Source organism: Danio rerio, chromosome 7 (assembly GCF_052040795.2).
Source record: "Danio rerio strain M-AB ecotype USA chromosome 7, GRCz13ab, whole genome shotgun sequence".
NCBI classification, from domain to species: Eukaryota; Metazoa; Chordata; class Actinopteri; order Cypriniformes; family Danionidae; genus Danio; species Danio rerio.
Window position 1 is genome coordinate 22,928,597 of NC_141027.1, and position 27,784 is coordinate 22,956,380.

The 27,784-nt window shown below is 35.2% G+C and overlaps 2 protein-coding genes across 10 annotated transcripts in view; both read left to right on the plus strand.

The window, feature by feature from the left end:
- Positions 1–2,991, plus strand: part of pygmb (phosphorylase, glycogen, muscle b) — a 28,023-nt gene extending 25,032 nt beyond the window's left edge. The window contains exons 20-21 of one of the 9 annotated variants that reach the window (XR_015494625.1): positions 472–1,310; positions 1,451–2,991. Coding sequence is in view for 3 of the 9 variants with exons in the window: in NM_001328031.2 (NP_001314960.1) it covers positions 472–621 (150 nt within the window). In the remaining 6 variants the exon portion in view is untranslated. 9 annotated transcript variants of the gene reach the window in all.
- Positions 2,992–5,693: 2,702 nt separating this feature from the next.
- The window catches only part of clcn5b (Cl-/H+ antiporter 5b), a 47,082-nt gene continuing 24,991 nt past the window's right edge, over positions 5,694–27,784 (plus strand). Inside the window, exons 1-6 of the mRNA XM_087260969.1 lie at positions 5,694–5,985; positions 7,357–7,486; positions 20,043–20,185; positions 20,573–20,672; positions 21,550–21,737; positions 23,776–23,904. Coding sequence (XP_087117095.1) covers positions 7,357–7,486; positions 20,043–20,185; positions 20,573–20,672; positions 21,550–21,737; positions 23,776–23,904 — 690 coding nt within the window. The 5' untranslated portion in view covers positions 5,694–5,985. The remainder of the gene's footprint in view (positions 5,986–7,356; positions 7,487–20,042; positions 20,186–20,572; positions 20,673–21,549; positions 21,738–23,775; positions 23,905–27,784) is intronic.

The window sequence follows — 27,784 nt, forward strand, 5'->3', positions numbered from 1 at the left end:
ATATATTTTGAAGAAAGTTGAAAACCTGTAACCATTGACTTCTATAACAGGAAAAACAAATACTATGGAAGTCAATGGTTACAGGTTGGATAACAGACTTAAAAGCTGAAAACCTGTAACCATTGACTTCCATAACAGGAAAAACAAATACTATGGAAGTCAATGGTTACAGGTTTCCAGCTTGTAATTCTGTTATCCAACCTGTAATCATTGGCTTTTATAGTATTTGTTTTTTCTACTATGGAAGTCAATGGTTACAGGTTTTCAGCTTTCTTCAAAATATCTTCCTCTTGTGTTTAACAGAGAAAAGAAACTCATAAAGGTTTGATACACGTAAAGGGTGAGTAAATGATGACAGAAGTTTCATTTTTAGGTGAACTATCTCTTTAAACATCTTTACACACAGCAGAAACACAGCAATGCAGCAACTGTGACTCAACTCTTGTTCCTCTCTCCTTCGTTCTCAAACAGAATACTAAAGAATGGACCAAGATGGTAATCCACAACATTGCCGGCTGTGGCAAATTCTCCAGCGACCGCACCATCAGTCAGTACGCCCGTGAGATCTGGGGCATGGAGCCCAGTCTGGAGAAGATCGCAGCTCCAGACGACTCCCGCTAAACCCTTTCCACGGTATCAAAATGTATTGTCGTGGCCGTTTTTACATTCAGTTTATTTACCATTGTGAAAAAATGTATACAGGTGATTTTTAACGTTAAAAAGTCATAGGAGCTCCGTCAGACAGCCAGAATACCTCACGCAACGTCTCTGCATCCCTGCTCCGAGCTTTGTGTGGCATGTTCAAATAGATAGAATATATGTTGGTGTAAGAATGTTAGGTTTCCTGTGAAATATTACGAAAAAGCTATGATGTATCTGTCTACCATGCCGAATGAACAGCACAGCCTCATCTTGGAGAGCTGAACATACACTGTGAGGACAAAATATAGTTTTTTGCCACTCGTTATAGCATGATGGTGACTGTTATGAAAGCAATTTAAAGGGGCAGTTCACTCAAAAACACAAATTCTGTCATTATTTACTTTTTCTTTTGTTTGGATGAATACAAAAGAAGATATTATGAAGGATATAATGTGGTCCCCCTTAGCTCATCCATTCATTTTTATTTACATTTTGGATTATTGTATTAAAATTGCATAATGGAAACACCCAGATGCACATTAATGTTAATAAATGCGAATCAAAAACTTAAATGCACAACTGAGTAGGATAAACCTTTAATCTGATAAGAAAAAAAAAACGCATATAAGTTATGATGAAAACACATCAACTCAGTGTTTCTCAACCATGTTCCTGGAGGACCACCAGCTCTGCACATTTTCTGTGTCTCCTCAACCAAACACACCTGATTCAGATCATCAGCTCATTAGCAGAGACTGAAAGACCTGGAATGGGTGTGGAAGACAAAGGAGACATCCAAAACATGCAGTTCTGGTGGTCCTCCAGGAACGTGGTTGAGAAACACTGTTTTAACTGAATAAACTGCTGAATGTGCTTCAAAAAAACATGTTTGTCCTCTCAAAAATGACTTAAAATAAGTTGAAACAGCAAATTTCTTTTGTTTTATAGGACAACTTAATTGTTTTATGTTCAATGCACTTTAATATGTAAAAACTATTAAGTTAACTTTAATTTGTGTTGGGACAACATTAAGTACATTACATTAAGTAATTACAACATTAAGTAATTGTGTTTAGGTCTTGTGACAGATTTGTCCGCTACACATCCATGATGAATCTCCCGTTCCACCACATTCCAAAGGTGCTCTATTGGATTGAGATCTGGTGACTGTGGAGGCCATTTGAGTACAGTGAACTCATTGTCATGTTCAAGAAACCAGTTTAAGATAATTGGCACATTATGTTAGGAAACCAGTATTTTTTTTTACAGTGTTACGATTTCAGTTCTTGACTCACTGGATGGAAACGGTGCTTCATTTGTGAATCTTTTATGCGATATTCAAATTGTTTGCGTAAATCTAAGTTGCATATTTGACTTTCCATAGTCCATTTTTCCATACTATGGAAGTCAATGGGGACGATTAGCATCTTGCTTATCAACAATTATCAAAATGTCTTCTTTTGTGTTCAGCAGAACAGTTAAAAACATACAAGTTTGTAGGCGTAAATGCTGAGTACATTTTCATTTTTGAGTGAACTGTTCCTTTAAGAAACCACCAAATTTAGGGCTTTTGTGTGTGTGTGTGTGTGTGTGTGTGTTGTAGAAAAATGTTTGATTATTGAAATCACTCCATTTCAGTGTATGACAGGCAGTTATCACATGAACAATGTGGGCTATGTGGTACATTTACCGTGGTCATAATTCTTGTTTAAAATAACCTGCCTTAACCAAATGAGTGTCGTTTGTGTGTGTTTAGGTCTAAATCTCTGCCTGTCGATGCTCAAGACTTGTTCTTCCACCCGTAGAGCTTCATCCTTCAGCACTTTAGGCATGATCTGTCACTTTTGTCCTGATACTGTAGCTCTTCCCACATACGCATCTACTTGTAACTCTGTTTTCACACCACACACGACAAGACCTGCAGGAATGATGGGGCCCTGCAGAAAAACTTGAGTCCAGGAAGGCTGCAAAACTAATATAGCACTGAAGTGTGATTCTGCGCACCTGCGTTAGAGACCATGAAATGTATTTATCTGTATTTTAAGATAGAATTATATATGAAGATCTTGTAACAGTGTATTATGCATTGCTCTTGGATTTGCAGGAAGGGGCTACTTAGAAAACTGTACTTTAGATCCACAACTAAACTAGGAATATGATCTTGGTTTAGTGGTATTGGAGTTTTTATTTGTGGTTTCTTGTTACCAACCTGTCCCCCTTCAATGATCGATGAAGATCTTTGTTCTCTCTGAATGTTTGCTTATATTGTGATAACGCACACAAAACAGACCTGCTGATACCCTTCAAGAGTGCATTAAGAGTGTAAAGAAATAAAACAGTAACTAATCACTGTGTCTGCTTTGTTTTTAGTTTATACACTCACTGGCCATTTTATAAGGTACACTTTACTAATACCTGGTTGGACCACTTTTTTCCTTTAGAACTGCCTTAATCCTTCATGGCATAGATTCAACACGGTACTGGAAATGTTCCTTAGAGATTTGGGATCATTTTGACATGATAGCATCATGCCGTTGCTGCAGATTTGTCAGCTGCACATCCATGATGCAAATCTTCTGTTCCACCACATTCCAAAGGCACTCTATTGGATTGAGATCTGGTGACTGTGAAGGCCATTTGAGTGCAGTGAACTCATTGTCATGTTCAGGAAACCAGTTTGGGATGATTCACGCTTTATGACAGTGCTGCAACATTCAGATGGGAAGGTCAGAAGTTTGCGTCAACAACATGAAAGCATGGATCCATCCTGCCTGGTATCAATGGTTCTGGCTGGTGATCATGGTATAATGGTGTGGGGGATAATTTCTTGCACACTTTGGGCTCATTATTACCAATTGAGCATCGTGTCAATGCCACAGCCTAACTGAGTATTGTTGCTGACCATGTCCATCACTTTATGACCACAGTGTACTAGTGTAGCCAATAGAGGGCCTTTGGCATGTGGTGGAAGAACAGGAGATTCACATCATGGATGTGCTGCCGACAAATCTGCAGCAACTGCATGATGCTATCATGTTCTATATGGACCAAAATTTATGTGGAATATTTCCAGTACCTTAATGAATCTATCCATGAAGGATTGAGGCAGGTCTGAAGGCAAAAGGGGGTCCAACCAGGTACTAGTAAGGGATACCTAATAAAGTGGCCGGTGAGTGTAAATAATGCTGGGTACAAAATATAATACATTACACTTTATCATACTTAAAAACAATCTTACTTTTTAAGAAATGTAAAAGAAATTACATAACACTTTTTTAAATTACTTAAAAGTATCAAATTGTGACAAATTTAGTGACTTATAAAAATTGGCAAGTATTGCAACAATGTAATAGTCTTTACTGACACTTTTAGCAAATGAGTGTGTTGTTGAGTCAGATAAAAATGCAAAATCCATTGTTCTAAGGCTCTTCGGTGTAGGTTCAGTAATTTCACTTATTTGGGGATATATGTTATTTTCATCGCCTTTAAAGTGAAATAACTGAACATAAACAAAGGAAGTTGAGTAAAATGTTCATTTAAAACAAATAACAGAGGCTTTTGCATCTGAACTTTTCAAATATTTAATAAAAATAATAAAGATAATTATAATAATGCATGCTTGAATAAGATATTTTAATCATAAAAATAAATAATAATATTATTATTAACTCTTATAATATTTAGCTTTAGTCTTTTTATGGCTGTAATAGGATGCTATTGTCCTATTAATGACATCAGTGTTGATTTGGAAATGTGATTTGATTAGTTTAATATGAAGACTTCTATCGTAGGTTTCCACACATTCAAGCTCAACAATACAGGAACAGAATCGAGGCTTGTTCCTCTTTCTGGGGTCCGTTCTTCGTACGTGGATTACTAAGTTAGCTGGATTTGGATATTGACGATTTGACACGATCCTGGATCGTTTCGTTCTTCAAAGCTGATCCGAGAGTTGTTGTCATAGCAACAGTTCTGCTAGGTCAAACCTGATCGGGAGCAGGTTCAATTCATATAAACAGGATTAGATCAGCTCAGTTCAAGCAAAGATAATACAGAAAGTATGTTCCCAATTCTGATATTTTCTTACAGTAGTAGTTATATACACTTGGGAAAATGGTACATATTTTTTTACTATATACTATATAAAGTTATAGTCATTAATAAAATAAATTAAGTTATATATATTAATAAAACGTTTGCAATCTGCACCCTCGATGTGGAAGTACAAAGACTGCCACCTGGTGGTGTAAAGAGAAAACTTATTGATATGAACTTTTTAGATCGCTTTAGTACAAATTGTGTATAATAGAAATGCACAATATGTGACTTTTTTAAAGCAATAATACATTTATGCAGTCATAAACATGTTTTGATAGTTAATATGACGGTGATTTGATGCTTCACAAAAGTTGCAGACGCCTTTACCAATATGAAAACGCTTTTGTAAACAACCAGTTATTCTTTACACAGATTAAAAAACGGCTACTATTATAAAGAAAATCTTTTCTAAATGTAGAACTAAATACACTTATTTGCATTGAAATACATGATGAATACTCTTGACACATGAAAGTGTAAAGCCTGCAGCTCACAACAAATGTGGAAAGTTCTTGCGTGTCATATTTAACAAACCGTTTGCTGCTAATTTGATGTAATTTTGTTCACATGGATAATTGAATATTAATCAGATGATGTCATTACGCTGCTGTGCCGTCAGCCAATCGTTGCATTGCTGATCACGATTTCGAGGATCGATAGATCTGTCCTTCACAACACACGCAGCGATCTCAGATCAGTTCATCCAGACATTCTAATCTGATTCCCGAACTCGTTTGAAGAACCAAATTAGCCAGAGATCAGTTATCAAGATTAACAGATCCGGGATCTGCCAAATAATCTTAGATCATTTAAGCGAGGTACGAAGAACGGACCCCTGATTCCCACAGAAAACTAAAGATGGGGTCATGATGATAAACTGCAGTCCTGTCTTGCAGTAATTCCCCAAAACTTAGGACGGCGCTATTTCACCTCCAAACTCCTCAAGTTCAAACACCACTCACTTTTATTTGAGGAAGGGATCGGTTTTGAAGCGAACCCCCTCAGTGATGCCTCTGTACACTGGGAGACCGCCTTTCCCTTCAGGCTTGATCCCACGCTAGAGTTCTGTGGAGGCGAGAGATGCTTTACCGGGAAAACGGTGACGCAGCAGCTGACGGAACTGACAGACGTCGGCGTCGTATTGCTTAACCGAGAAGAGCTTTAAAATCCAGATCACAAGACTTGGCGTCCAGGAGTCCAGTGCTGGTGGAGGAAACCACCAAAACTGCGCGAAGACCCTGAAAGGTGTGTATCAAACTTTATTAGTTTGGACTCGTTCAGTTGTTAGAGCTAATAGAATTATAGTTTTTAAGTCGCGTGAAAGATAATGACAGTTGTGTTAAATGTGCTAATCCTTCCGAGGTAACGATGTTTTTTGCTACTTGAAATAATCAAAGAGAAGAACTCAATAAGATGGAGGTTTTATTGATCTGGCTCTTACAATAACCGACAGGGTAACGTATATCTGAAGACTTCAAAACGTCAATAGAAAGTCTGCATTGTTTTGTTTTGGAGTTTTAGAGTCCACAAACTTTGTGTTTTTGAATTGTGTGTGTGTGTTGTTTTGCATCAGTTGGTTTGGAAAATACTTGCAGAGCAAGAGAAAGGAAGTGGTAAGTTAAGCGTTTGAACCGTGACTGAGTTTCACTATCATCATATTTCAGAGGATCCTCATCTCAGTGTGGAGGATCTTTTTTTGTTTAAAATACTATAGCCAAACTGTTTTCTTTTCGATTCCCTTAATAGTACACGTGAATGAAAAAAAAATGTCTTGCAGAGTTTCATGCACTACTTTATTTTACATATTTCGTTGACCCTGCCGTGTAGCGAGTTGATCACCAACAAATGACTCTTCTGAACCGATTCGTTTTAGTGATTCTGAAACATGACACCCTGCGTAACCCCATTCAGAATCACTCGTGTGACCCGATTCTTGAATGAATCAGGAAGTTGCTTTCGAGTCGACCAGAGGAACCTGATGACAAATGACTCCTATTAACTGGTTCCTTAAAGACCATAAATATACAGTTACACCATAGTTTTCTGTGTTAACTATTAACAATAACTCAATAGTTATTCTTCGTAAGAACCAGTTGTTTTTAATGATCCAGAAACTCACACCCGACCTGATTAGTCAATTTATGAACAAATGGCTCCTTTGAATCACTTCTTTTTATTGATTCAGAAAATTTATCAAGAAATTTAGTGTGCTGTTCATCAAGTAAAAATGAATTGATTCAGATGGGTGCTGTATATTCTGATTTTGAACAAAATCACTCCTATTATATAAAAATTATATGTCATAATAAATACTCTTGTTTACAAGAAAGTGTCCTGTTTGGTTTAGTTTTGTCCTTATCTACTGCGCTGACACCTTAAACAATGTTGTCAGTTTGCAACACACTGTTGAAAGGGATATTTCACTTGAAATATAACATCTTCTCACAATTTTCTCACACTCAGTTCTAAACATTGAAGGATCTCTTTTGTTGGACACAAAATATGATATTCTGAGTATGGGGAGTGTAAATTATGAGCGGGTTACAATTTTTTTGTTGAAATATACAAACATTTCTGTGCTTCTGTTCAAGTGCTTCTCTCTCTTTGCTATGGCAGATGGACAACGGAGGGTTTTGCTATGACAATTATCACAGTGGAAGCAGTGACGATGAGCTGGTGGATATTTCTGATGTCACGGTGGACTACAATGAGGATGTCCCACCGTTGGATCGAGATTACAGCACAGGTATGGACAAAAAGCACATACTTGCCCATGATAGAAGTAGCCCTTTCACAATAATCAATATATGGCCTTATCGCACAACACAGAGATGTGAGCTTAATCAAGTTTAGTGATGCGATATATATTGCCCATACAAAACCAATTCTAGCAACATTTTATCTGATTGTGCAACATCTCTATCTCTAATGGAGGTGTCAGTATGGTTAAAAACAACACTATAGTATTTACTATAAATTACTATAGTATATTTTCATGTGGGTGTCTGACAACTGAAAATAGACTGGGTAGCAGACATCGCAATTACTTTTTACTTGGGACGGGGAGTCGACTCCAAAAGAGTTGATTCCTCGACTCTTAATGGACCTAGTACCGGAATCGACTCGAGGACAGGAATCGACTCCCAGAGTTGAGTCTGTTTTTTCAAACCGCTCCTGAATGAAGCAGTTACATGCTACAGTTATATGCTCATTCTCGAGCACGATGAACACCGAAAGCTCCCGCTTTAAATGCGTGTTCACGTGTTTTACGCTTTTGCTTTTGAATTTCATGACCACGAGCACTCTAGGCTGTTATAAATAGTGCTGCGAGATGAAGTTTGCTTTCACTTTCAAACTCCTATAATGCAAACCTATTTGCATTTTGGTTTTAAAGATGATCTGCCTGCGATATTAAGTTTGCTGTGTTAAAAATTAAATATTGTAGCAGTGAATTTGTAGCGCATTGAATACTGTATGCTCAAATAAAAGTTTTATTTAACCCATGCCAATTTCACTAACAAATAAATAAATAAAACGCTAATATTAATGACAAAAGTAACCAAGATTTATTTATTATCGCAGAATCTGACAATACATGTGGCTTTCTTTTGGGCCTAAACCCACTTGTTTTCATCTCTAATATTCATATTCAAATAACTACAAAAAAATATACCAAATGAAATTGTTTCAAAAAGAGGGTTTTTAAATAAAATATAACCAAGGATGTGTTCAAAAACAGGTCTGACTCACTCCTTTTATTCTGGCAAATGACCTCCCATTACCATAACCTTATGGAATCAATGAACAAATTGCACAAAACCGCCAATGATATTTTAAAGTGCAGTAATAGGCTATTTAAAAGCACACCTTAAAAAAAAATCACATTTACGAGAGAGCAATATATGTGTCAAGCCTGTCCCACTGCTTTTTATTTTGTATTTTAGGTTTGTTGATGCATAAATTAAGTTAAACATTTTGTGTAGGGGTGTAATATTTAATTGGTCAATAAATCAAATTGAAAATCTAGCTGATTTGCTTATTGATTGGTTGGAGCGTCTGTTGCCTTTAAAAAAAATAAAGAAATGAACAACCGCGTTGTGTAGGCTCTCGGTAGGCCTTATATTTAAGTATCAAACATTTATATTAAGAAGATATTTAGACTATTTTATTATAATTTTTTTAAACGTTGTTAGTAGGCTCAATTGTTTTTTTCTTTGTTCATGAACTACTACACATATTTTCATTAAACATTTCAATAAGAAATTGATGTTTTAACTTTCTGTCTTCAACATTGCATTGTAGTTTTCTAAATTATCTAAACTAGACAATTCAAATATGGTGTAAAAAAGTGTAGGCTGATAACTATTTATTTTAACTGCAGATGATTTAAACTGCTGGTTTTGTCTGACCAGAGGAGAACTGCACAATGTAAAGCTTTTTGTAAATTTGTGTAAAGCGTGATATGAGTCAGGATGTTTAATCCTTGTGCTATTTTAAGTGAATGTAAATGGAGTCGATTACGGAGTCGATTCCACAGGCTTCAAAATTAAAAAGAGTCAAGAATCAGAGTGGACTTCAAAAAAACTCAGAACCGAACACCCCTAGTTTTTACTGCACTTTCTTTTGTAAACTTTTATTCTTATTTGTTTAGGATGTGCATTTACATTCTGATTCCAGTGCCTGATTATACAATTGTTCAAATGATAATAATTAAATGAAATAATCTTAAGAATAAAATATTATGTGGTGTTTTTGGATGAGCGCATCTGCATTGTGGTGATGTTATATTGTCTTTCTGGCATTATACAATGAATGAATGGCATAAAATGGCATTAAAGTGACCAGAAATATCGTTTATTGCAAGATGTTTTGAACAAAAAATGGGTATCATGACAGGCCTTGACAGAAGTGGATGTTCTTTGACCCTTATCATAAACCACATGTTTTTTTGGAAGATTAATTAGTTTGTATTAGCCTCAGTATCACACAATGTTTTTTCTAAAACATCCAGCTGTATCTCTTAGTTTGGATCAGATCACTCTGTTCTCTGTCTGCACAGATACAGATGATGCTGTGTGTGATGTCACCAACAGGCTCTTATCATACCAAGAAATTCCTCTTTTTTTATTGTCTGTTCCTTATTCCTTGTTTCAGTCTTGCTTCCTTTCTGACATTGCTATACTGATCTGTTTCACATACATTAAAATGTCTACATTAGGGCTGTACAATATTGGAAAAATCGCACGTTGCAATATTTAGTTTTTCTGTGATACTGTCTGTATATATTGTGAGAGAATGTAGGCATGGGCCAGTATAAGAGTCTGACGGTATGATAACCTTGGATAAAAAAATCACGGTTTCATGATTTGACGCTATTGTGATTACGGCTCTAATATAAATTCTTTTCAAATGTCTGGGTGAAAACAGGGATTTTGCAGGTTTCATTACGTCTAATTTAAGACTTTTAAAGACCGTTTTAAGACCGTTATCAATGAAATTTCAGACTTTCACAGGACAAAACACTAATAATTTTCTGTAATAACCAGTGGAATTCTTTTTACTTGCCTAATTAAAACTAAAATTCAGTTCTTTCTTAGCCACATATTTTGAATAATGTGTCAAAACAAGCAAACTCTAGAGATAATATAGATATATGAGCACAACTTTTCTTTAAAAAAAGACAAGTTTTAAAAGCTTTGTTTTGTCTTATGATTGGCCTGTTGTCCACCAGGGTTTTACACTCGTGGAATTTACATGAAAACAAGGGAAAAGTGATGTCTGAGGCTCACAGTATGCCTGTTTCCATATACTAATCTTTTATTCTTCTACTACGCCTTGGTACACCCACATTTTCTTTATAGGGCACACTTGAAGCATAGATATCGCAATGTGTGCATCCACAGTAGTCACATGACAAGATATGTAATGTTAAGTCTGATTTATTGTTGACCAGGAGTTACAGAACACATGTGGTTTGTAGAGTCACTGCAAAGTTTAACCATAATAGAGTGAAGGGTTATCATTTGCGTGTGTTTTAAAGGCCTGTAAATGAGCATTTCAAGAAAGTGTAAAACATGATTATTTTACTTAGCCCATAGGCAGATCATTTTGCTGGTTTTAAGAAATAAATTCTTAATTTTGACTTATTTCTTGAAAAAAGTTGAAAACAAAACAATCTTTTTACTTGATCTAAGAATTTAGATATTTTGATTAGAAACGAGACAGCAGGGTAAGAAAAGCTTTTTTTCGTTTGTTTTGTGATTATTTAGTTACTCTACCTGAATATTGTTAGACTCCACAGAAAACTGTCAAATAGAGCTATTCAAAACATCATGTGAAACTGTATTCATATCGCAATATTAATTAAAGAAAATTTAACATTAAAGGTCTTTTAGTCTCTGCTAATTAGCTGATGATCTGAATCAGGTGTGTTTGGTTAAGGAGACATGGGCTGTTTCTCAATATGCGTTCTTTAGCGATCTTGCATCCTTGTTCTCGTGGAACATCATTATCAACTGCCAAAGTTCAGTTACAAATCTCAAGATCGCTAGAACGGAGGACGCGTGAAACTTCCCAGATGTGTTTTTGATATCGAGGATGCAGACTTGAGCACCGAAGTCGCTTTTGAAGTTGAGAAACACTGATTTAGTTCACCCTCTCTCCCCACAAAAAAAACACAAATTTCCTCACCATTTACTCACATTTATGCATTTATAAATTTATTTCTTCTGCTGAACACAAAACAAGATAAATGTTGGAAAAAAGCAGCCATTGACACCTAGGAACAGAAATACTGTTTTATATTTTCCAATAGAAGAAAGAAACTTAATCAGATGTGGAACAAGTGGAAGATGAGTAAATGATGACAGAATATTTTTTTTTTGTTGATTTTTAGTTATCTAGTTTGATCTGCCTCCAAAAATATAAACTGTTATCGATATTGGCCAAAATTTCCATACAGTGCAGCTTTTTATGTGTATCATTAAAGTGAATTTCATAATGGGGGCTGTTTATTCTTCCAGTGACCGAGCAAACAATGGAAAATGCTCATGAAAGTGGCAAGCCTGAGCCTGAGGCAACATTGTACACTGCGTTTTCAGCGGTGCACTGACAGATAAAGAGAAAACACACCGAGGATAAGGGGAGAGATCAGTGACATTGACGATAGAAGTATTTTGCAGGGTCTTACTCAAACAGGGTCAGCTCAGTTCTGAGGTTTGCAGTGTGTTTGATTTGCCGGTCATAATAACATGAGTCACTGTGTGTCAGGCAGGAAAAGTTGCTACAGCCCTCGTCTGCATTTTTAGCAGTAGCTGAAGTCTGAGGCAGTCTAGATTAATCTTATCAAAACAAGTCACATGGCCCGTTAGTCAGTATTCATTGTGATTGTGTCAGCACAGTTACCTTTTAAAGAAACCAGCAGCACTTGCGTAATTTCATTTCTTGTAACTGATTTGACTGATTTGGCTCTGGGTTGTCATCTGAATATTAAAGTCTACAAGAACTGGAATCTGCAGCCATTTTACACAGTTTTTTAGAGAAATGGCATATTAAATGAGAAAACAGTGGGTGTGGCTTGTTTTTCTACTGCGAGCTGATTGGATGTAGTAAATTAGGCATTTCTGACACCACCTCCTCACCATTTCTGATTGTTGTTAAAACTGACAGTTGGGGGGCGTGGTTGCGTGTATTAACCACACCCAATACCTCATACCTCATTAACACTAGCAGCGACTTTTGTAGCTGCCTGTCGCTCTGGGGGATGATCTGCTCCAAACGCAGGTCTGTGTAGGTCTACAGGAGTGATTTCCAACCTTTTTAATCACTGCGGACCTGTCGACACTTGACAAATTTACCGCAGATTGGCAGGAGGGCGTAGTAGCTCATAGGTTGCAAGGCGACCATCAACTGTTTTTTCAGAGAATGTCAAATATTGCTGTCACTCTGATACAAGTTTTATTTATAGATAATATCACAAAGCACTGCAGTGTTTGGGTGTTCTGTGTTTGTCTGAGATAATTAGTCGTCCAAAATGTTTATAATCCATACAAGCTGAAGCTGATTGGTCAATTCTTGTCATGTGACTCGAGTTGCACTTGTGGCATTTATTCAATTTTGAAGCAGTAGATCTTCTTGCACAGGTTGCGGATCAATTCCTTGGCAGTTTGCGTGTCCTTCACTGGGCCAAAAGAATACAATCAAAATAAAAGTAAAACAAAATTCTGATTCGGATAATAAATAAAATGGAAGTAATGAATGATTTCTTGTGCAGCCTGGTACCAATTCATTCACAGATTGGTACCAGTCTGCAGCCTGGTGGTTGAGGACCACTAGTCTACAGCATGGAGTCACTGTAAGTCATTCGTGTTATGAATGATACTTTACACAGATGTAATCTGACAATTTAACTAAAAAAAAAAAACAGTGTTCAGATTTCAGTGCTTGATTACAAGAGTAAACTTTTTCTTAATTAATTGTTCACTACAAAACTAGTATATGAGCTAACAAAATCATGTGGTTAATTTTGATTTCATTTGTACTTTAAATGAAACTGAGAGGAGTCAATTTTATGATGAGCTGTACACAAATGTGGCGTTTGCTGTTTGTTCAAACTATTTATTTGAAATGACACAGTTGGGGACAACTTAATTGTTTTTTGTGGAATCACCTTAAATCAGTAAAAAACAAATAAGTTAACTTAATTCTTTCATGTTGTCCCAACACAAATCGATAGTGTGGAACCTTGCATTTTTTTCTATAATAAATGTAACTGTTGTCCTTATAAACATTATCAAGCAATTCCACTGTTATGGATGTGGCATTTGCAGTTAGGCCAGTCACAATATTCAATATATCGACTTATCAAGCAATATTTGGAGATGACCTCAATTTTGGCTGTTGTACTATATATTTACAAACTCACAAATAACGTTAAAGCCATTTTATAATCACATTTACATGTACGTTCTACCTTACTGGTGTCAAAGTTTATATTTGGGCATTTACCTAACAGGACATTTAATAGTCTATATAATAGCACATTTACCTTTATGACATTATAGAATCTAAATAATCTCAAGAATGCTAAGTATTTTACAGAGTTTATAGCTATTTGCATGATTATGCTGTTATATAATCAGTGACATAAAAGGATCTCAATGACAATAATGTCGCTTAACGCAACATTTTCTGTGACAGCATATCGCACAACATAAATTCTTTATCAAGACAGGCCTATTTGAAGTAAAAACTCAAAACATAAATTCACAGAGAAAGAGATCTGTTTATATTTTCTAAAACAACTGACCACAGAGTTCTGAAATCAGAAAAATAACAGTCTGTAAACATTTTATATTTTAAATAAAGAAAATTAACATGCATTATGGATGCGACAAACAAGTTTGTGAGTTACGGTATACAACATACTTTGTAGAACTGCCATAAATTAAACTGCACAACCCACAAAAACGATACTAATCAAAACGATAAGAGTCGGCTTACTATAGATTTTACTTATTTGACATTTTTGCATTTATGAGGAAAAAACTTGGTTATGGATATGACATCTCTCCCTTATGGATGTGACCAATGTAAAATAGGCACTTGTGTGACTTTGTCAATGTTTACAAAAAGTTATATTCGATTTACCAGAGACATTTTTGAGTATTTTTACAGTACTGTACACTAAAAGCCTATACAAAAAAACAAAAAACAAAAAAAAAAACAGGAAGGGTTTCTCTATCTTGTTGAAAACTTGGCAAGATTGACATTTGCATGGAATACTCTATAGCAGCAATGCACACAGGCTTATTTGACAGCTTTTGGTTCCTCTTAAACCCACACATCAAGCAACCGTTCTTCTTTAATGTTTTTCCAGCAAGTTAAAGTGAAGCAGACTCAAATAACGGTTTATGGGTCAAAGTACATGCTGCTCCTTTAACCTTATTTCCCCATAGTGTTTTGACTATTTTGAACGCTGAAGTTTCCTGTTAACCTTCTTTGGCCTATTTCAGTATGATACATATGACATGCACTTAATTTTTAATGAAAGAATCAGCTCACCAAAGCTGCATATATAATTTAGCTTCTTTACTCTCTTATTTAATTTCTGTGTGAATTAAAGCTGTTCCCTTGCTTAACTGTTAGCTACGTAACTATTCATCTGCGGTGCTGATATAATGTCTGTATTCTATAGGGTCGGTTATATTTGTTTTCAATGATTTATTAAGTCTTTTATGCTTAACAAGGCTGCAATTATTTCATCAACAATAAAGTAAAACCAGACATACTGTAAACTGTTTACAATTTCAAATAACTTCTATGTTCAAAATTTGCTTAAATGTCACCAGTCATTTTATTTGTTTGTATACTTTGTGTTAAGGGAGACATTTTTTGTGGACTCATGAGTATTGTAGCATAACCTGATACATCAAAGAATTAAAATTATACACATAAAAACACATACACTTACCTGCGTAACACATACTACGATCTGCTGAAGTTCAAACCTGGCATCAGAATGGGGAAGAAAGGTCATTTAAGTGACTGAGCGTGGCATGGTTGTCTAAGTATTTTAGAATCTGCTAATCTACTAGAATTTTCACGCACAACCATCTCTAGGGTTTACAGAGAATGGTTCAAAATTGAGAACATTTGCAGTGAGCGGCAGTTCTGTGGCCACAAATGCCTTTCTGATGCAAGAGGTCAGAGGAGAATGGCCAGACTGGTTCAAGCTAATAGAAAGGCAACAGTAACTTTAAAACCACTCATTACAATCAAGGTATGCAGAAGAGCATCTCTGAATGCACAACATGTCCAACCTTGAGGCGGATGGTCTACAGCAGCAGAAGACCACACCGGGTGCCACTCCTGTCAGCTAAGAACAGGAAACTGAGGCTACAATTTGCACAGGCTCACCACGATTGGACAATAGAAGGTTGAAAAAAAAAAAAAAAAACGTTGCCTGGTCTGATGAGTCTCAATTTCTGCTACGACATTCGAATGGTAGGGTCACAATTTGACGTCAACAACATGAAAGCAACCCGTTACAAGGTGTACCTAATAAAGTGGCCGATGAGTGTACATACAGCAATTATTTGAAATGTATATTAAGATTTTTTTAATCAGCATTTGTTATTTGTAACTTATTTTTCTTGCTGTCACTGTTCACTAAGCAGCATCTCTGCTAAAAGTAAAAATTCATTTCTACTTTTACTTTGAGGGGTAGTGTTTCTCTTAAAAGGATAACTTTTAACTACTCCAAAATATACAAATGACTTCTCTTCACATCACTACAGCACAGTTTTATGATTTCCTTTCTTTCACAGAACAGAAAAGGAAATGTTAAGCAGAATGCAAAGGTTGCTTTTTTCATAAATTGACTGGAAGTGAGGTTTGGGATTGAAAATGTTTACAAAAAAAGTCATTTTTTTTTTATAAATTGCTCGTCAAAGATGCCATTTTTTGGTTCTTTGTATGTATGTTCTCTGTTCTCTTTCGCTGTATGGGATTAAGCAGTTCAAAAATTCCTTTTTAAAATTTGTGTGTCAGAAAAAAGTCAGAAAGTGACAATTCATGGGTGACTCCTTTTAATAAATTCTGCACAGGCAAAAATTATTATAGCACAAATCTGTCATATATACAAAGGAAACACAGCCTTTTAGCCAGTAGCAATACTTTACTATATGTGTGATGTTGAAAACCTCGTGCTGTCTTGTTTAAAGTTGAACCTGAATGTTTCATTTTGTATTGTGCTGGTTTAAAACCTGTCCGGAGACCTGGTGATTCTCACTCTATTTCTGTCAAACAGGCTGAACTCGTTTGATCTGACACATTTGACGTGGCCCTCGCTTCACTTTGACATATGACTTATTTGCATACTGATGTTTGTTAACACAGTAGCCTAAATGTCCTGTTCGGTCATCAGCTCCCATCTAGTGTGTACTTGAATCTTATGTTGTCCTTAAATTGATTCTAACCATAGCATTACATGACATATCAGGGCCGGAGAGAATTTGCTGACTTTTTTTTTTTGCTATTTCCACGCTAAATTTAGGTCAAAATAGTAACTAAAAACATAAAACATTTAAATAAAAAAAATAACTTTGTAACTTTAAGGTTTAATATGCAAGTCTAATTAGATCCACTTGTTTGGTAAAGACAGCAAGTTCCGTTTATTATTTCCACTAAAAGACAAAATATAACTTAAAGAAGATGAATATTTGCATATTAGTTAATATATTAATACTGAAATTAATATAAAAACAGAATTAATATATATTTAAACACAATTATATAAGTAAATAGATTTAATGATGAGCTAAAAAAATCTGTGGATTTCTTCATGGGCTTACATATCTCTTAGGATTTTTAAGTATCGTTTGTTAAATGAACATTTATATACACGGTGTGAATAACAGGGGAGTTAATGCTTGATCCCCTGAACAACATCAAAACAAGATGTTCGGGGGGTCTTTACTTTTAAATTGTTGAGAAATAGTTTGCGCTCATCTGTATCTTAAATAACGTTAATAATTTAAATAATAGATAACTAAAGATCAATTTAATGCATGCTCTTGACAAAAAAATAATATTTAAGTGGTTTGTAACAGGCAAATCTAGAGCACTGAAGATTTTACTAAGCCAGGTAGAAGTTACAGAATTGCACCAGCAAGGTGTGAATAATCTTGTTGAGTGGTGCGACAAGCTCTTGTGAAACAGAGGAATTTGTGTTCAGGTCCTGATGTATGTACAAACCCTGTTGTTATACATAATGTGAACATCAAACAGGTAGACACATATAAGTATTTGGGTGTTAAAATAGGCCACAAGGTTTCATGGAAAGATCATATTGATAGTGTGTGTAAAAAGATAAAACAAATCATTTCTTTTCTGTGACGTCTTAGATCTTTTGGAGCATCGAAAAAGATTCTTGAATTTTTTTTATGTCTGTACTTTTTATGTCTGTACATCATTTCGAATCCTAGTTATGTGTTGAATCATTGTATGTAAACAAACATTACCAAAATAATTGCCAACCCCTGATCATCAATGTATATTCACACCCTGCTTTGTATCATTTATGATTACTTTGGTCAGTACTAATAGACAGTTTGCTAAGTGTTCATCTAAACTATCGCAGGGTATGTATGACCAAAAATTGAAAATCTAAATTTAAAACCTAAACACCACATTGTTCTGAGACACAGATGTTCTACTTTTAGCAAAACATAGAAACAACTGTTTATTCGCTAAGGTCGGGGCTTTTTTCGGGCTTTATTAGTTTGCTGATACACGTACGCCTAGCCACCCAGATGGCAAAATACACTCGGACCAGTTCGGCTAGATTCTCGCCTGCCGGAGACTTACCCCTCAGAGCTCAGACTGACTACATCTGCTGGACCTACTCCGGATGCCTGGACTCACTGCCCGATTCCAGCCCGAGTCAATCGAGCCAGATGCGGTGGCCGAGCGAGCCGGCGCTGCCGCATGCGAGCCGGAATTAGCCCGCGACGCCGCGAGTAGGTTATGCGCTGCGGCCCGGAGCTGGCGCGATTGAATATAAAAAAAAAAACTCATATTTGTTAACGTTATTACATCTATTTGTGTTGATATGACAGTAAACGCATGCTGAGAAGTTCGGGGGGCGTGGTTGATTTTACATAAAGCGTTTGGTTGGAAGCTCGACTCCGCTCATTTTCGCGGCTCCTCCTCTGGCTCCATCAGACAGTCCTTCTGCGCATGTCAAGGCTCCAATTTCAGCAGTCTTTTGCGACAGTTTGTGCCCGTCAAGCAGGCGTTTTGCCCTCAAGGCGTTCAATGGGAAAAGGGGCTGTCGCGTCGTCCATATTTTTTACAGTCATTGGACTGTAGTCTGTGTGTGATAGTCTTACTAGCCAATTGAGTGAGCACACTTTTGTTCAAACTATGGAGAAAGCCCACAATAAAAAACAAACAAACAGGAAAGCATGAACGAGTGGCATGATGGTGTCTGCCGCTTCAGAAGCATTAATAGATTAATTTAAATCAAAGAAAAACAGCACGTTGGTAATATGGGAACATCTTGGTTTCAAAGTCACACTGTCGCAGAATTGTTGCCACAGCACGAGGAAATACAACAACCAGAACTTATAAAATCACCACAGATGGCTATATGAGAACACCTTGGTTTCAAAGTCAACAAGTACAAGTACAATTTCAGAGTTGTTTGTAGCTCAGTCACCAGTAGATATCTAACGCCGTAACTCACTACTGTTTGCTCCACAGAAAAATTTGTGTTTTATTTCTGCATATTTATAAACAAATTTGAATAAGTTGAAATTGGTTAATATCTTTTTAGTTTCTTTTTTTTTAATTAACACTCTTCACTGCATTTGAACTGTAAGAATCTATGATACAGAATATTGGCCTGAAGCTACAAAATTAAATCGTAAATCAAATCGACATCGTATTATCGGTTCAAAAAATTGCAATTCGATATTTTTCCCAAATTGCACAGCCCTATTGTATACTATCAATATCACAAGCAGATTTCTGTTCACATGCTGATCTTTTTGAAGACAGCACTCTTGCTTGTGTTACTAAATCATGTCACATCTTATTATTATAAAACACAAACCCATAATGATTTGCTTGCATAACATGTCTTCATTATAAGGTCAGTCTTATAGGCTTTATCATGCAGCGAGTGCTTTTGAATGTTGCTTTTGCGTGTTTTGTTTGTTTGCAATGCGCGTGACCTACTTGATAACATCAGCTTTTACATTGTTAAAACAACTATTGTGATATTATCATGAACAATAAATATTGTAGTTTAGTTACTTAGAATAAAAAAAAATTAGCCTGAAGATTTCTGTGTTCCCAAGTTAGCTATTGTTTCTGAATAAACATGGCAGATTAAAGTGCTTTATGTAATGCGTAAACATGTTTGTATCATTTCACCATTTCCCGTCTTTCCTGTATTTTGACTTTGACTTCATCCACTGTTATTTGTGGTCGGCGATTGAGGTCAGCTCCAGTCCTTCTCTTCTAGTTGAGTTTGTCTGGCTCTGTCGAAGTGCGTTAGCTTTGACCTGCCAGCGATTTTACACATGGCAACAATTCAGATAGACAATAGAATAGCAAACTGGTTGTTATCTATGATTGCGCTTGGACCACAATGGGAATTGTCTGTCATTAATAGCCATTTTATTTGCATTCTGCTTTCACAATAGAAAATATTGTATGGCCATATAGAGCTGCATGCTAAAATCCTCATATCTGCTGGTTTCCCATGAGTATTTTGTCATGTTTTGTTCCCGCAGGCCACTGTAAAGCAGATTGGAGACCGAACAGCAGTCCCAAGCTAATGGATCTGCTGGATGTTTCTGGCATTGGCACCTATGAGGACTTCAACACCATTGACTGGGTCCGAGAAAAGTCCAGAGACAGAGATCGACATCGAGAGGTGAGCAGGGTATCTGTCCAATTATGAAGATGCATGCCCAATTCATTCATTCGCTTTCCTTCGGCTCAGTCCCTTATTTATCAAGGGTCGCTGCAGCGGAATGAACCGCTAGCTATTCCAGCATACGTTTCTCTCAGCGGATGTCCTTCTGGCCGCAACCCAGTACTGAGAAACAGCCATTTTGTACACACTCGCACATACACACACTTTTGAACTGTGGGGGAAACCGGAGCTAGGAGAACATACAAACTCCACACAGAAATTCCAATTGGTAGAGCTGGGACTCGAACAGGCCTCCTTCTTGCTGTGAGCCGACAGTGCTAACCAGTGAGCCACTGTGCTGCCTCATTCCTAATTCCTGTGCTAAAAACCTTATGTTTCTTTCAGATCACCAACAAGAGTAAGCATTCAACTCTGGCTCTGATCTTCAGCATCAGTGATGCCTTTTCTGGCTGGCTTCTGATGCTTCTCATTGGACTCATGTCAGGTCAGCTTATGGCTTTCCCACTTCCTGTTTAACTCCAAGCTACCTGCTTTAATTCTCATTTCTTGATTAAGTCCAGCTTTTTTTGTGATGGGTATTACCTGTATGCAGTAGATTTGCATATCGATTTGGTGAGCGAGTTTTCTGTGTTGCGGCCCCAAGGCTCTGTAACAGCCTCCTGCTGAACATTAGGATTTCTCCTTCATTGGATGCTTTTAAATCTAACTTAAAGACTTCTTTTTACTTTTTTGTTATTTGTATTTTAGTATTACTTTTAAACATATACATTTCCTTGTATTTTTAATATCATTTTTGTTTTGTTTTATTGTCTAGTTTATTTTATTGTAAAACACTTTGGATCTACCGTTGTATAAAATTGTGCTCTATAAATAAAGTTTGCCTTGTCTTGCCATACAATTAGTGCTTAGTTCACACTTACTGTGTTTAATCATAAAGATGCAAAAGGAAAGGGTAACTCATAGTTATTAACAAATAATTTATGTAAAAAGTAGTAAATTATGAGAGAAACAGGACTTTTTACCGTAATGTAACTTTTATGACTTCATTTGGGCTTTTTCATGTTTGGTAATTATGACTTTTTTGATGTGAAGATTAATATCCCATCATATATTCGAATACATTTAAAATCTTATTTATATCACTTTTTGTTTCTTCATAAAATTATATTTCTATACCAAAGCTTGTTATTCCTTTGTGTCAGAAATAGGTATTTCAGCAATGTAAGAAAATACATGCTTTAAGTCATAGATATGCTATTTAAAATGAGAAATTTGTCATAAATACATACAATTGTATATAGGAGTGATTTCATTATTGTGTGGAAAAAAGGCTTGTTGAAAGTCATCTCTCTCTTCACCAGGGGCTTTGGCTGGAGGTATAGACATTGCTGCTCATTGGATGACTGACCTTAAAGAGGGCGTGTGCCTGGACGGGTTCTGGTTCAATCATGAGGACTGTTGCTGGACGTACAATGGGACCACTTTCAAGGAAAGAGACAAGTGTCCTCAGTGGAAGAGCTGGGCAGAGCTCATGGTTGGAGTCAGTGAGGTGGGTTACAAATCCAGTGAATAAACACTGAATAAAAAACTGGAGGAGAATATTACATAGGTAATCATTTCAGCATTTTGTTGAGGTTCACTGAAATGTGTTCAGAAATTGAGGTCTTTACTGCACACTTGCGGTTTTAAAAATGATTTTATCTTGTTAAAAATATCATTCAGAAGGTCATGATTTGCACTCGTTAAATAATTACTTTATATAGCTTTATTTTACATTCAGTCACACTTTAAAATAAGGTTCATTAGGTAATGTAAATAATGCATTTACTAAGATGAACAAATAATGAACAATACATTTACTACTGTATTTGTTCATGTTAGTTAACGCTAGTTGATGAAAATACAGTAGTTCATTATTATTTCGTTAACTCATGGTGCATTACTAATGTTAACAAGCATGGCCTTAAATGTTAATAATGCATTAGTAAATGTTCAATTATGATTAATAAATGCTGTACATGTGTTGTTTATGATTTCTTCATGTTAGTAAACCTTATTGTAAAGTGTTACCTTACATTCTTTGGAGATACAAAACACAGATGTTTCGGCACAATGCCTTTCTCAAAGCGCTAAGTTTTGTCAAAACATCTGTGTTTTGTATCTCTCAAGGATTTAAAATAAAGCTATGTAAAGTATTTATTAAACGAGTGCAAATCATGACTTTCACTGAAATGTGTTCCAATCAAATTCATCATTCATGTTTTCTCTGACATGAGAGTTCACAAACCCTCAATGTCACGTAATTGACATCTATTTGACTGATGAAAATGTTTTTTTCTTGTATGCTTTTGTCAGATGTTTGTAGTTTTCCAAACAAACATTTAAACTTTCCAAGCAGGTTTAGCTCAAAGATTGATTTCAAACAAATGTATGGCATTAATATTTTATAGAGCCTTAATGAAATGAGCTCCAGTTGGAAAAAAACATTTGAGGACAGTAGAGTTTTTTTTAATAGAGTATTCATATTTTAGAAATGCAGTTTTTTATGCTCACCAAGAATGCACTACTTTTTGTTTTATTATTTAATTTATTTTGAAATGCAGTGTTTATATAGGATTTGCAGATCTTTCACATGATCCTTTAGAAATCAGTGCCCAAGTAACATTCATTTACAATCTACGGCAAAAAAAGTAGTGTGTTGTGTTTTTGAGGATTCTTTGAACAAAAATCTTAAGAAAAGGATTTCAAAGAGATGTACAGTGCCCTCACAAATCTCTCTTTTAAATTCATATTTTTAAATAGGAAGCTATACAATATTATATTCGTACATATCCATTAGCTTAGTCAGTACTAAAGCCAAAGCTGGAGCTTATCTAACAAAATAACTTACAATAACAGTCCAAAAACTAGTAATCAAAAAAAAATAAATAAAGAGAAGCAAAAAAATAAATAAATAAATAGAAAAAAATGCATATAAAATGTTGTATTTTCAAATTAGCACTATACATTTAACATTATAAATGTCTTTACTATCACATTGTATCAGTTTAATTGACCAATACTGCATACAAGTATTAATATCTCCCCCAAAAAAGGCTGATTTCAAACTCCTGTCTAGAAGTGTATATCTCCCTCTTGTGGTGTGAAACCAAAACTGCAATATTGGATTTAAAGTTATAACAATAGATAAAATAGATGTTTTGTTCACGCTAGATTAATTCTGTACTTTTGTATAAGTACTACCACTATATTTTCATTGGATTTCACACTTTTCCTGAATACAACTTCATATGCAATAATTATAACAATGTTTTAATTACATTATTAGATCTTCAAGTTAAAGAATTAATAAGAGAGGTTCAAGTCTTAATTAGGGTTATGAGATCAGACTCCCTCAAATCCCTCATAATAAATTTTTTTGATCAATTTTAGACTCAAATTTAGAAATAAAGTTTCATTGGCGTCATATTGTGAGATCACCATATGTAAAATATATCTGTGTATATGTGTCCTGTAGGGGGTGATATTGTATAAGCCTCAGTGAATTCACCTGCATATTGTTTGTTTTGTGTGTGTGTGTCTTGCAGAGCACTGTATGGTATGCGTATATGGCGAGTTATTTTATGTACGTGTGCTGGGCTCTTTTCTTCTCCTTTCTGGCTGTGATCCTCGTGAGAGCCTTTGCTCCTTACGCTTGCGGTTCAGGAATTCCAGAGGTGAGATCCTGCTTAAATCCTTACACACAATATGTCATGTATGTTTCTGCACATTCAAGCACACTTTTCCTTCGTCCATTTTATATAAATAAAGTTATTTTTGCTATTCTTATTTTAAATTGAGGCAACCTTGTTAAAGTGCCCCTTTAATGTTTTTTTTTTAGATATTAGCTTTCATTTAGTGCATATTTAAGATTCTTGTAAATGTAAAAAAATAAAATGTTAAAGCTTCAAAGATCTAAATGTTATAAATGGAGTTATTTTCTCAAATACTAGGAGTTTTAAACAGCCTGAAATGACCCATTAGACTTGTTACTCTAGTACAAAAACCATAATAGTATTTTATTTATTTATTTGTTTGTTTTTTTATTGTGAGTGCAAAACACACAACATATTGTAAACACAGAGCACATAAACAGTAATAAAACAGAAACAAAGGTGTGTATAATAGCTACGTTTCCATCCACCTATTTTTATGGTTATTTTGGATATGCACATAAAAAACTGAGCCGTTGGAAACGTCAAGATGCGCATAAATTTAGAAAATGCACTTGAAGAACATGCGCCTAACTGAGTAAGATAAACATAAACTACGACGGAAAGACTTACAGAACAAATTCCAGTGTGCACATTAAATAAAGTCATGTGATTTTGTTATAAGAGATCATGTAATGTTAAAAATGTGTGCGAATAGACACATCTGTTCTATTTGTGTGTCTATTTGTGTCATTCTAAAACACCTTAACTCTTTCAGTATTAGTCTTATTATATTATTAATTTCCTCTAGAATTGTCAAGAGCATCTGCGCTCCGCATCTCACGTCTTCAAACGACACTATGTGTTCATTGCGTGTCTGCATTTGTCTTGTGAGGTGCAAGTTATTTATTAAATAAGGAAAAGATTGACGCAGATTCTACCGCAGCAAATTACATTTTTAAGGAAGTGATGATTTTATTCGCTTTGACTCTTTGAATGGAAATGCTGCTTTATTCACACGTCTTTTATGTGATATTCCAGTTTTGTGCATAATTTAAATTAGCATGTTTGGATGGAAACATAGCTAACGGCACTTATTAATATAGATTGTTGTTTAGATGGTATTTTGCATTCATGGTCGCAATAATAATTATAATAATAAAATAAAATAAATAATATCAGTGATAATACTAGAGTTGATGATGATAAAAGTAATATATTGTTAGGACGGCTACAGTGATGCCAATAATAATAATACATGTAAAACTAATAATTATAATCATGATAAAATGTATAATAACATAAACAAACACTGAACAATGTGTAATACTTTTCAATAAGGTTGTATGAGCTAATGCACTTACTAGCATGATCAAACAATGAACATTACATTTACTACAGTATTTGTTCATGTTACTTAATGCAAAGTTGTTCATTGTTAGTTCTTGTTAACAGTGCATTAACCAATGTTAAGCATGAATTTGGATGTTCGTATTGCAATAGTAAATGTTGAATTATAATTAATGAATGCTGCATAAGTATTGTTCATAATTAGTTCATGTTAGTAAACAAATTAACTAATGAACCTTATTGTAAAGTGGCCATGTTAGTTAATCAAAATATTTTTGTTCATTGTTAGTTTTAACTTACCGTGTAAGTTAATACTAACAAAATGAGGCACAAACTGTGAAGAGATGCATGATTTTCAATATATTTTCAAAATGTCAAACCCAACAGGAAGTCGGATATTTGAAATGTTACTTTTGTATTTTCATAATACATTAGTAAATGTAAAATTTTGATTAATAAATGGTGCAAAAGTACTGTTCATTCTTAGTTCATGTTAGTAAATACATTGACTAATGGAAACTTATTGTAATGTTTGTAGCAAATCTTCACAATGCAGACCTATGGTCTTCATTGGCCGCCTGTAAACAATTTCTACTTTGAGCCTCGAGCACTGTAGTTGATGCTGAAGACTTTGAAAAGTGTGGTTTGTGTGGTCAGCATGTCAAGGAGATGCTTTTTTATGCACTGAGAAAATTAAACCCACTTTGCACGCAATTCCTAAGGACGAAAACCCATACTCCATTGTAACTGCATGTATCATTGTGCTTTATTAAGCCCCTGAAGCTGAAATTCAGAAGTAGTGTGGTGCAATTCATGCGGTAAGCGGTAGACCAGTCATGACAAACAGCACCCAACCAATCAGAGTAGAGAATACAGATCTTTGATCCAACCCTTTCAGTAAAAGGTCATGCCTAAATGTATTATAACATTAAATTAATTAAATATTAAATGAACGTATTGTTGGAGACTTCAGTTCATTCACGATTATTTGCTTACACTTTTCATGATACAAATAATTTCAAAACAAGAATTACAGAATAGGCATGTTTTTGCTTTACAAAAAGAGCATTATGGTTCCCAGAGATAATGTTTTTATGGCTGACTTGTACAGCTCTAGGGTGATAAAATCATGACTAAGAAACCTCTCTGTCTGCTCTGATTGTAAAAGAAATTTAATAGTCATGTCAGATTTATACCTTTTAAAGTCGCCTTAAAACTAAAGTTAATATTGTGCTTTTTTTTCTTCTGTCATGACGTACATCCACTTGAAACAGTCTTAAAATCTTTTTATTCATTTTCCTGCAGTTTAGTCTCTATTTCAGAGGTCATAGTGAATTGAACCACAGTGGAATGAACCATCAACTATTCCAGCATTTTTTTTTAATATACAGCATATGCCCTTTCCTACTGCAATCCAATACTGGGAAACAACCATACACATTCTTTCACACACATACACTCATACACTATGGCCAATTTAGTTTATTCAATTCACCTATACTGCATGTCTTTGGACTGTAGGGGAAACCGGAGGAAACGCATGCAAACACAGGGAGAACATGCAAACTACACATAGAAATGCCAACCCTGACTCAAATCAGCAACCTTCGTGCTTTGAGGTGACAGTGCTAACCACTGAACCACCATGCCACTAGTTTGGAAATATTAAAAATAATAAAGTAGGACAGTGCATAATTTTGTCCTTTGGGAAATGATTGGATTGTTTGAAGATGGGTGTTGCTAACAAATAAAAAAAAAGATGAATGTATGAAGGCAAAGCGGATGGGGACATGTTCTAATAGACCCACCTTAAAAGACTGGTAGCTCCTCCTAAAAGGCATTTCATGTGACCAGAAATGAAGAAAAGTCATTTCAAGAAGGGGAAGGAGAAAGTTATCATTTTTAAATTAAAGATAAGGGGAAGTGTTTACAAAATTCTGAAGTGCACATGCAGTATACACAGTTTAAAACAAGTATACTATATGTAAGAGCTATAATTTGGTTTAATATAATTTATTAATAGTGCACAAATTCATTGGATAATAATTTGTTATGTACAATTGCTGATTTCGCGGATCATTGAAACTCCTATGTTTGTAATGGTCTGCCTGCTTTAAGTTATATTACGAGATACGAAAGTGAAAGATAGACTGAGCAACACGATTAATTGCCGATTTATTTCCTCAACTAATTTACTGAAAATTCTGATAGCACACTGTAAAAAATGAGAAGAGCATATTTTGATTTCATTAACATTAAAACACTCAACGTGAAAAATGTTGGATTTTTTATTTTTATTTGGCATTTTGTCTTGAGGAAACATATACACCACTACTTTTTTAAAACCTTTTTTTGTTAAACTATCTGACAAAAGTCCAAGTTTTAGGAACAACAAATAATAACTTGACTTCTAGTTGATCATTTGGCATCAGAAGTGGCTAATATGAAAGGAAAAGGCCTCTAGATTATGCTTCTTTTACCAAAATTAAATATGATCATGCCTTGATTTTTAATTATTTAATTAGGACTGTAAGGTCTGACTTTGTTTAGACAA